Source organism: Podarcis erhardii, assembly GCF_964252035.2.
Source record: "Podarcis erhardii genome assembly, chromosome: 13".
NCBI lineage: Eukaryota > Metazoa > Chordata > Lepidosauria > Squamata > Lacertidae > Podarcis > Podarcis erhardii.
Window position 1 is genome coordinate 29,813,498 of NC_138502.1, and position 11,016 is coordinate 29,824,513.

General features: G+C 44.2%; 1 protein-coding gene across 5 annotated transcripts in view; it reads right to left on the reverse strand.

Moving 5' to 3' along the window:
* Positions 1 to 10,518, reverse strand: part of LOC309328060 (acid-sensing ion channel 2) — a 376,555-nt gene extending 366,037 nt beyond the window's left edge. For 2 of the 5 annotated variants that reach the window (XR_014150696.1, XR_014150697.1), the window contains exons 1-2: positions 10,010 to 10,518; positions 4,297 to 5,949 (exon numbers count right to left, since the gene is read on the reverse strand). Coding sequence is in view for 3 of the 5 variants with exons in the window: in XM_081837936.1 (XP_081694062.1) it covers positions 4,297 to 4,878 (582 nt within the window). In the remaining 2 variants the exon portion in view is untranslated. Of the gene's footprint in view, positions 1 to 4,296; positions 7,270 to 10,009 lie in introns of those variants that run through there. The other 3 variants (XM_081837936.1, XM_081837938.1, XM_081837937.1) reach the window with 3 other exon arrangements.
* Between the last annotated feature and the right edge of the window lie 498 nt (positions 10,519 to 11,016).

An 11,016-nucleotide genomic window follows, 5' to 3' on the forward strand; every position in this document is an offset into this window, starting at 1 on the left:
GAGCTGATATGGGGAGGGGGCAGAATCGGAGTTAAGTTGTCAAAGGTTGAGTATACATACTTCAAGGGAACATGATAAATTTTCATTCTGCTTTCCACCAAGTTGGTTTTGTGTGTGCTACTTTTGGTTCACTCTCTAGAGGGGTATTCACACTCAGGCACACCTCTCAGAAGCTCTTTGTTTTAAGATGCTACAGCTGAAGCAAAATTTGTGCTTCCAACACCCTTTCAACACCCTGTCATGTTCAAGATCAGCATGAATGTGGACAGCTGTTGGGGGTCATGAATAAAAATGCTGGTGTTTTTCACATGCATATTTGAAGAGGTTGCTTTGTGCCTACCCTCCTTTCACTATTTGTTCACACCTACACACAAACACCTACCCCTTCTCTTTCCAGGAGGCAAGATCTCATTTACCTCCACTAAAACCCAGAGAGGCACAGGCATGCACTTGTGTTAGGGAAAGCAGCCCTATAATATGGAAAGCAACAATGGATTAGGGGCAGGAGAAGCAGGATCAGACAGACAGAAAGCAAGCTAAGTTTAAGGAGTAAGACTTAGATTCACTGCAAGAAGCAATCCAAGACTGGAAAAGTAGTGAGATGCAATCAAGTACGGTAGTTCTAAACAGCACCTGTGGATCTGCTGGTTAGCAGCCTCTTCCTCCTAGTATATGTATAATGCTTGAGCATGTGCTGTACAATTCCTCTGTTATGCTGGCCTCTCCACCCCCACTTACTGTATCTCCCAATATCCAAAGTTAGATTGCAAACTCTTTGGGGGCAGGGGCCTATTTTCATCACTAGCAGGGCTGTTCAAGTAGTCTTGGTCTCTGAACCTGCCCTCAACCCCAGAACCTACCTAATGCAGTCTCACATATAGGCCAACAAAAGTCACTAGCCTACAGATATTTGAGAGCTACACTGCCTGCACACGTAATCATTGATAGCAGGGGGAAAGAAAACTTCTACAAAGCTACCTTATTATTAAGTCAGATCATTGGTGCATCTAACAGCATTGTCTACACCGAATGGCAGTTGTTTTCTCAGACCTCAGCCCTGCTGCATAAGATCCTTTTAATTGGCGACGCTGAGGATTGAACCTGGGATTTTCTGCATGCAAAACATGTGCTCAACTACTGAACCACAGGCGCGCGCTCTCTCTCTCTCTCTCTCTAAAGCAGGCTTCCCCAACCTGATGTCCTCTAGATGCTTTGGACTACAACTCCCATCAGCCCCAGCCAGCTTCCCTGCCTACTGGTGTTTTGTACTCACCAGAGGCAAGCAGGCACCTCACTATTTACAAGATAACCCTAACACAGAAACACACACTGATCCAGAAAGCTTCTTGGAAATTTGCCACAACCGTTTCTTAAAGGGAAAATGCTGTGTATGCTAATTCTCCCAAATACACACACACCCCTACACAGCTACTCCACAAATTTAAAAGCTCCTGCTTTGGAGGTGGGGGGTAGGAATGCTACAGAATGTGTGAATTCTATTGGAGCATCATGAATGATGAACCCTTCCCCCTTTCTTGATGACAATCAAGGTTCTCACAAATTCTTTCATCAGGTTTAGAGTGGTTTCCTTCAGTGAGTTCCTGTCAATCAGACCAAACTTTCAATCCTGGGAGTTTGCTCCAAGCACGCATCCAATATCTGTGGTTTAGCATTCCCAGGCATCAGGAAAGTTTAACATTCTTTTTCTATGAAAAGAATCTGTGTGTGTGTGTGTGTGTGTGTGTATGTACACGTACATACCACCACCACCCCAAACATCAATAACAATTGAGAGCTGGTGTGGTGCAGAAGCTAAAAGTCTGAGTTAGAGACCAAGAGGTTTCCAGTGTGAATCTCCCTTCTGTCATTATTGTACTACATGACCTTCCAATGTTTCTCAAGCATAGGTCCCTAGCTGTTGTTGGACTACAATTCCCATCATCCAGCTAGCTAGGGATGATGGCAGTTGTTGTCCAACAAAAGCTGGGGACCCAAGTTTGAGAAACAAGCAAAGGGATGGCCCTGCCACACAGAAGCATGAAGAGACTTGCTTCAGGTGGCTTGGTGGGGTGGGTGAGTAGAGAAAAAGGAAGGCAGGAACTGTGTCTGAACAGTACAACAAGACTTTGTAAAATACTGCCCATGCGGGGGAGATGGGCATTTGGAGTCAACCTCCAACAGCAAAATGCTTTTGCCTGATAATGCATGGTTACCCATGGGGATCATAAAACTGACCTACCATACAGGATTGTTGCAAGGATTCTAAACAATATAATGTACACGAAGTGCTTATGGCTGTGTTCACTATACATTTAAAGGCCCATGACTCACCCCCCCCCAAAAAAAATCCTGGGAAGTGTAACTCACACCTCTCAGCAACCTATAATTCCCAGCACCCTTAACAAATTACAGATCCCAGGATTCTTTGGGGTAAGTAATATGCAGGTGTGTACGCATTTTTGAAAGTGACATGAATTGTAATTAATTGATGCCCCAATCCCTAGCCTCGTTGCAACCCACCAGCACCCACTTGAGTGCAACACTCTAACCTGCAACTTCCCTCAGAGGAAACTAGTTTCTTTCCATGTGAGCCCTCATCCAGGTCCCAACCAGGAGAAGAAAAGTTTGGTATGTAAATAAACATACCAATTTACGTTTTTTTCCCTAGCCCTACTCCTGAAGGTGGGCTAGGGGGTTCATAACAGTTTGAGAAAGAGAAAGGAAGTGGGTGAAGCATATCCCACCCCACCATTGCTCCATTTCCCCACCTTGGGCTGCTGCTGTTGAAGACAGAGAAGCAGGTTGGGGGTGAAGCAGTCACCCTAGAGGACAAGAAGTTTGCTGAACAGTAGCATACAGGAGGATATTATGCTACACACGTTCAAACTCCCACCCACTTCTATGCCTTGATGTTGTCATCTTATCTTTCTGGCCTGGCTCCAGTGTCTTTAATGGCAACTAGTAACAAAAACACAATAAAGTAAGTCAATTCACACCACTCTCTTTTCCAAGCTGGGAAAAGCTTCACTGAGATTAATGTCTATGTTTCCAGTTGCTGTTCAAAGCATACAAGCAGGGTCAAAAAAACTGGTTCACACATGCATGTTGTTCCCTTGATGACACTGTACCCAATGGCTCGGCATGGGAACGTGTGAACCAACTCCACTGAAAAGCACTGTGTTGGATGAGATACATGGGAACATGAATCTTCTATCTGCTGTGACTCATGCATGCACATATACACAAGCCACAGTCATCAAATGAGAAAAATGCATGTGTAAATGGTTCCGGGGGGAAATCAGGCAATCCTATTGTCCACCACACAACAGCCACAGAAGAAAAGTTGCAACAGGCCAGAACCACCAGAAAGTGACAGTCTTCCTTATCTCATTGCGCCCCTTGCCACCCATCAGCCATAGATCTCTCTGTTTCCCCTAGGGCCAGGAGCAGCTCAGTGGTGGGACACATACTTGGGTCAATCCTCAGTTTCTCCAGCAGAAGCATCCCATGCAGGAGAGCTGAGAAAGACCAGTGATGTGGAACTTGTGGCCCTCCAGCCATTGCTGTATCCCAGCTCCCATAAGTCTCAACCACTAAGGCCAGTGATTATAGGAGCTGGAATCCAACAGCATCTGGAGGACCACATGTTCCCATTCATACTGGAACATGAAATCTTGGATGACTGCTACCAGCATAGAGAGCATTTAGATTAGATGGACCAACAGGCTGATTCTGTCCAATACAGTTTTGTACCTTGATCTGAACCATTATCAGCAAGAATGCACAATATCATTTCAACACTCATTTGCTGCCAAGCACCATCCATTGGCCACTGATCTCTACATCCCCCATTAAGCCATGAATGCAATCCTTCTCCCCACCCTTCCTGTCCCGTACTTCCAGGAACTGCAACAACCAACCCCTAGAGCAGGGATGTGGCCCTCCAAAGGTTTGATGGACTCCCATTTCCATCAGGTCCAGCAAGCATGGTCAAAGGTCAGGGATAATGGGAGTTGCAGTCCATAAACATTTGGAGGGCCACAGGTCCCCCAACCCTGCACTAGAGAAAGTAGAAACATTAACAGGCCTTACATCCTTAAGCCTTACACTCTTCACAACCTGAAAAGCCCATTGGCCACAAGAATAGCAGACAAACCTGCTTCAGTTCAAAACAGCTGGGTCACCAAAATATATCAGCCAGGGTCTCCCACAGAGATACCCAATTTTCACTTCTTGGGTTGTCCCCATTGTTACCACCAATGCCAAAAGGAAGGCAAAACTCTTGTTTGTACTCACAGTTGTGAAGTTCTTCTCGCCGCACTCCTGCCCCCGGAACTTGCAGTATAACAACATCTCCTTCATGTCATGGCCCACACGCCCCATGAACTCACTCATGCTGAAGACTTTGGCTCGGTGATGTTGGAAGTTGGCCTTCTCTCGCAGGATGGACAAGACTGCTGGGTCAGCGAGATGAGGGTGAAGGACCTGGAGGTTGACGTCCAACAAGGCCAATAGGTCACCAGCATGGTACAGGTCATTGGTAGTGAGGCGGGAGAAGCGGAACCCGTTGAGGTTGCAGATGGTGACAGCTGGGAAGACCAGGCTGTGGGCAACGACCTCATCCACTCTGGTGACATGCTGGTAGGAGAAGTAGTAGACCAGCCGCTCAGAGCTCTCCACCAGAAGGAGGCCCAGGGAAGCCACAAACACCAGAGCCCACAGGGCCCGCCGCACAGTCATAGGTCCATAGACAAAGATGTGGCGGATTCCATGGAGGGTTGAGGTGTTGGCAAAGATCTGGAGGCTGGAGGGCTGGAGGCTCCCCAGGCTTCCCTCGCTGGTGCTCTCCTTTAAATCCATGGAGAAAGGATTGGTCATGAAGGTGCCACTTCCCTCCTCTGACTGCAGCCAGTTTCTCGTGCGCTCCAGCTTTCCCTCATGGGGTGAAAGAGGCAACAGAAGCAGCCAGCAAGCAGGGCAGCTGCATGTGAGTGTTTGGGTGGCAGTGGGGAAGGTGCTTGCTGCGTGCTCTCCCCAGCAGCCTGGCAGGGACAGTGTGTGTAGGGAGGGGGGGGGGTAAAATGTTTATTTAAAATCCATTGCAACTCTACCGCTTGATTTCCTCGCTGCGATAAGGAGGGCTGGTTTTATTTAGGGAGACACCAAGGTGATGTGGAAGAGATGTGGGTGGGAAGGCAAGGAGCAGCCAATGGAAACAAAGCCCTCCCCCTTCCCTTTCTCTCTCTCTCTCTCTCACACACACACACAGAGCTAGTGATGAGATTACCAGTGTGTGAGAGTGTGTGTGTGTGTGTGTGTGTGTGTGTGGTGTGTGCGCGTTTAACGGGGAGCAGTCCAAGCTGCTTGCAACCCATCCGCTAAATAAGTCCGAGCTGCTTGCAACCTATCAGCTAATGTTTTATGTGGAAAGATGCTGCTGCCTGCCTCTGGAGCCAACACACTGCAGAACAGAGCAAGGTTCTTGAAGGAGCAGGAGGACTAATACCACCACCGCCCCCACTCCCTGCTGATGATTTTCCGGGCTGCTGGATTCCAGCATCCATCTCCTCTCTTCCCTTCTCAGGCTGCGTTCCCTACCCATGTCTTTTAGTCTGGAAGCTCCTCAGAGATGAAGCCAAGAGGATGACAGACAAAACTCGCGGGACAAAGGGCTGAACATGACCAGGCCTTCGTGTCATAGCAGAGCATCTGGGAAAGATTTGACAGCTGTACCCCCAGTAGTTGCTGGTGCAATGAAGGAAAAAACAGCCAGGGCTGAGCTCCAATGATGCCTGCCAAGAAGGATTCGCCGGAGAACGCACTGGCAGCAGCAAATAAGTTTGCCTCTTTTTTTGCCCTTTAATATTTGCCATCTGTCTTGACAGGGTACCATCGGCTCCATGAACCACCACACTTCCCTCCTTCCTCATCTGATCCCAGGCTGACAAACTGCAGGAAAGAAGAGTTTATCATCAGGGTATGTTACAATGCCAGCCACACTGATTCTAATTTCTTATAAAGCTAATTCTATGTTACAGGGAAAAGGAGCAAGTGTCCAGAATTTAATGAAAGCTTAGCCACATTTTTGTCAATGTCTTAAAACTCAGAGATAGACAAGTAAATGGCAACAGCGTCTTAAATGTGTTTATCAGTATACACTTGTGTGTGTTCGTGCGTGCATGTGCGGGGGGGGGGGGGAGAAAGAGATATACCACATTAATTAGAGACTGAGAGCATCCGTATGTGAATGCCAATATTTGGCAACCTTCACTGAAATATGTGTACACACACTGTTTTAGCCAAAGTTAAGCACTTTAGGGCTGCAGTCTTTGGTGCATTTACCTTCAAGTAAGTCCCATTGAATTAATTGGTACTTCTGAGCAGAAATCGTTAGGATTTCTCTGTAAGCAGATGAACTAGGGAGCAAGTCCCACTGAATACAGTGAGGGTTAACATCTGAGAAAACACGCATAGGATTGTGCTGTTATTCCTATTCATTTCAATGGAAGGATTAGGCACATAATTAAGCCTTGCCTATAGGAATGAATGAGACGTCAAAATGCTTAGCTTTAACTGCATCGTGCTCATGAAATATTGCAAAAAAGAGAGAGGAATGTGCAAACGTTTACTTTTCTGTCATATTTGTACCCCAGACTTAATCCAAGGACCTCAAGTCAGCATATGTGGGGTTCTTCTACAACCACAACAATCATGTGAGGTAGGTTTTAGGATGACAGAAGGTGACTAGCCCTAGGTCAATCCTGTGAGCGTTGTGTCTGAACAGGGATTTGAACCTAGGACTTTTCCGCTCAAAGACTAACACTTGATTCACTACACCATGGCTGCAATCCTAACCATGCTACTTGGAAGTAAGTCTCATTGAGGTCAATGGGACTTGTTTCTAGGTAAGTGGGGTTAGGATTGCAGCCTTGCTCCTCTATGAAAATGCAGAATAAGCAAATGTGGGTGAGTGAATATATTTTAAATGAGTGTCTAGTTATGTGGACAAAAGAACTACTTCCAACCTCCACAGTCAGTGGCAGTTTAACTCATTATTACTTATCTGCTGCAGATACTGATACCTATTTTCAACTTTCCCTCCACCCTCTCAGTTTCGCAAAACATTTATCAATTTTTACAATTCCTTGCAGAAGTATTTTATCAATCACTTTTCTTTTCTCTGATTTTATATCATACACTTGAGCACACACATACAAATTTCATAGCAGCGTATAAAGGGGTCACATGAGCAGATTTTACATGTCTTGTAGTCCACTTTTATGCATCTCAACCTGAAAATAAATTTCACTTAGATAATGTGGCTTGTTTATTTATTTATCTATTGAATTTATATACCGACCTATAGCCGGATGTCTCAGGGCGGTCCACAGAACGAAATCGGTTCTTGGCTTAGTCCCAAGTGTGCACAGGATACCAACTTTAAATTTTGAAAAAGCACCAGCAGGACACACCATGGGGTGGGGAGGTGAAAAAATAGATTATCTGAGGAGCAGGTAGTAGGCCTTTCATGGGTTATAATGCTTACATGCATGCATACCAAAACAAAACATATTCAGGGTTGCACCAGATGTGGAAGAAGATTCAGAGCAAGAAGCCAAAGTATGACCATTGGTATTCCCACAATTTTTATTTTTATTTTATTGTGAGCACAGGAGGAACAAGATTTACCACCACAGTAGGTAAGTCTGTGTGTTCCAGTAGTGGCTGGCACCTGTTAGGGCTGATAGGGTGGAAGGGAGGGAGCCCAGCAGCAGGTGGCACCAGAGCAAATGACAGGCAGAGCCAACTAATTCTAGCTTTGCCTCCATCCTCTTCCCTGCTGAGTTTTACAAGATAAACGAGAGGAAGCTGGCACAACCAATGCCACCCCCTGCACTGGATATTAGTAAGAAGGCAGGCAGGTGGGTGCTGGCTGATGATGGTGGAGCAGTGCCCCATTCACCCAGATGCACCAACTATCATTGCCAGTGTGTACCTGGTCTCCAGCAAGCAGAAGACCAGTTGAATGTTCCTCTTCCACTCCCTCCCACTCCCCACCACTCCATTTTGCCTGAATGGCAGCAGAAATGAATCCACTGGCAAGAGATGCCCATGTGTTCCTTTGCTACCCTAACAACTAATACTTAGAGGGCCATTAGCTTACCAAGAGGCTGGCCTGGCTATTCCAACAACTGAATCCTCCATTAGATCTTAAGTCTTGCTGGATCCAGGAATTACAACAATATTGCTTCTGCTAACAGCCTGCATAGGTGCTGCTTCTGGCTGTATTCAGTAACCCTTGCTTTCTAGGGCTCAGTTTATGCAAGAAAAGTCAAATGAAACAAAAAAGCAAGGGGGGCCTAGAAAATCCTGCCCCCTCCCCTTCATTGGCTAATGCATTGGGGAAGCATGGTCTTCACTTCTTCTTACACCTAACAATCATGCCACTATTGTTGCTTTAATTGGCAGAAATTGTTCCTAGAAAAGTAGAGGGCTTGAATTCTTGCTCGATAATATTTGGTCTTATAGTGCTTTATTTCTTTATTCATTACTACTTGTATATATGATGTGATTATCATAATTATTATATATTATCTTTAATAAAATATTTTGTGTTAAAAATGCTTTTTCAAAAAGAACAGTGCTCACATAATGTTAAGGAAAATAAATGGTTACGGAGAGGCTTACTAGAAATGGAATTCACCAGCCTCAATCTCTCCAATCTTAGCCAAATCACGAAGCCTCCTGCAACCTCCACCTCCCTTAATTCAAACATTAAGACTAGGAGCTGCAAGTCTCTAGTTCAAATCTCATCCCAACTAGGCTGCTGCTACCTCCCAGACCTGACATCTATAACACAGAGGAAATAACCACTCTAGCCTCCTTAAAGAGATATTGCGAGGCTGTGACGCTCCATACCTTTAAAGCACATTTGAGTACAGCACACACACCCCTCAAATAATTCTGGGCACCGTAGTTTGCTAAGGGTTGCTGGGAATTGTAACTTTAAGAGGACCAGATTTTTTTTTTTTTTTTTTTTTTTGAGGGAAATAAATGTGTATCTTTCTCATAGCAGACCTTGTGAGGATAAGCAGCTTTTGAAATTAAAATAAAAAATTAGTAATCTGGGCCCAGTGTAGGGCAGCCAAATGTAAATGAACAACAAAGAGATATAGTCACAGGAACAAATTAAAAAATCTATCAGCAAACAGTAGAAACAAGAACAGGCAAATATGATAGGCTAACCGATAAGATTCACCAATGACGAGAAACTGAAATCATTCAAACAATACAATACAAGTAAACAACAAATCAATCCTCCGATAATTATAAGACAAGTTTTCCAGGACTAAAATGCATTTCATACTTTTTTTCAATCAACTGAAACTGCATATGAATAGCAACTGGAGACCCCTTGGTGTCTCAGTTTTCTTGCAGATTTTCTCTTCATTCAGGAGAGCACCAATATACTATAAACTTTGAAAACAGCTTCACCCACTATATGAAGTAGAATATATAATGCAAGACCACCACGCATAATATACTGTAGTTAAAGATGCCTGTTGATTTCTGTTAGGTGCTACCATGCATCTGAATACAAACACCAGAGTAGTAATTTTGAATTAATGCAATATACAAAATTAGAATATACAGTCATGGGAAAAAGAAAGTGCACCCTATTTGAATTCTGTGGTTTTACATATCAGGACATAATAGCAATCATTTGTTCCTTAAAAGGCATAACTAATTAGTGTTAATTTTTCACACATGGCTTTTCCATTTTGGCTTTATTTCTGTTAAATAAATCACAACACAGTGTAATATGCCATGCGTCATTGTTCACCTGAGATTGTATTTACCTAATTTTAAGACCTGCTACAGAACAGAGGGTTGTTATCATGTCTTCATATGTAAAACCACAGAATTCTAAGATGGTGCACTTTCTTTTCCCCCAGGACTGTATGAAATTACATTACAGCAAAAAAAAAACACCACCTCACATGCTTACCTTCAAAGATGAAATCTAAAGCTGTGGCACATTTTCTTTCCTCAATGTAAGTGAAGGCATAAATGGTACTCACTTCAAAAACCCCAAACTGAGGCCTTCTATGGCAGTGAAATTACCTACTCATGAGTTAACACAGCTTAACAGGTGACTCCTCAACTTTAATGAGGAACTAGCCTTAAAATACAATTAAAGAAACATGTGTGATAACCTGCCTAACAAGGTCCTAGTAGCAGCTACTGTTATGGTCTTCGGTCATGCCTGAACCCACCTACACAATTCCCAGAGTAGCTGAATAATCAATCCCTCTTGCCAGGAAACTTTAGGAATTGTCACTCGATGATAACAGTCCTAAAAACTCTCAGCACCCTTAGCAAACTACAGTTCCCAGGATTCTTTGGGGAATGTCATGCCTGTTTAAAGCGGCATGTTTCTGCTTTAAATATATTGCAAAGATGGGGCTTGAGGCCTTCCTGCAATCTGAGGCACAAGAGGCAAGGCCTTTTTCCTCAGAGGCACTAGAGAAATTTACCTGTTGCTTGCATTCCAAAAGGCAGTTAAAACCTCTTTCTTTCAGAAGGTTTTTTTAAATGGGATTTGCTGCCACTGATCTGAAATGTTTTATAATTCTTCCAGAGCCTCAGTTTTAGTTTGACTTGGACCTTTCGGGATAAATTGTTTTAATTTCTGCCTGTCACTGTAACGCAAAATCCCGCCTTCGGCATTTTTTACAAGAAGTCAGGATACAAATGCTGTGAATAAACAGACAAACAGACGGTAATGAAGAGATTATACTTCAGAAGCTACATGAAAGAATATATATCTTGTTCTGGAAGCCTAGAGCCAGTGACCGCAATCTGACACCCACACAATAAATGCCCTCCCTTCACAGGCCTGATTTACATCACTAAGAATTATGCTTGGGGAAATAAATAGGAAATTCAAGTGGGGGGAGAGTGGAGGGTTGCTACTGCAGAACGTGATCACAAGATGGCGGCAAAGAATTAAAA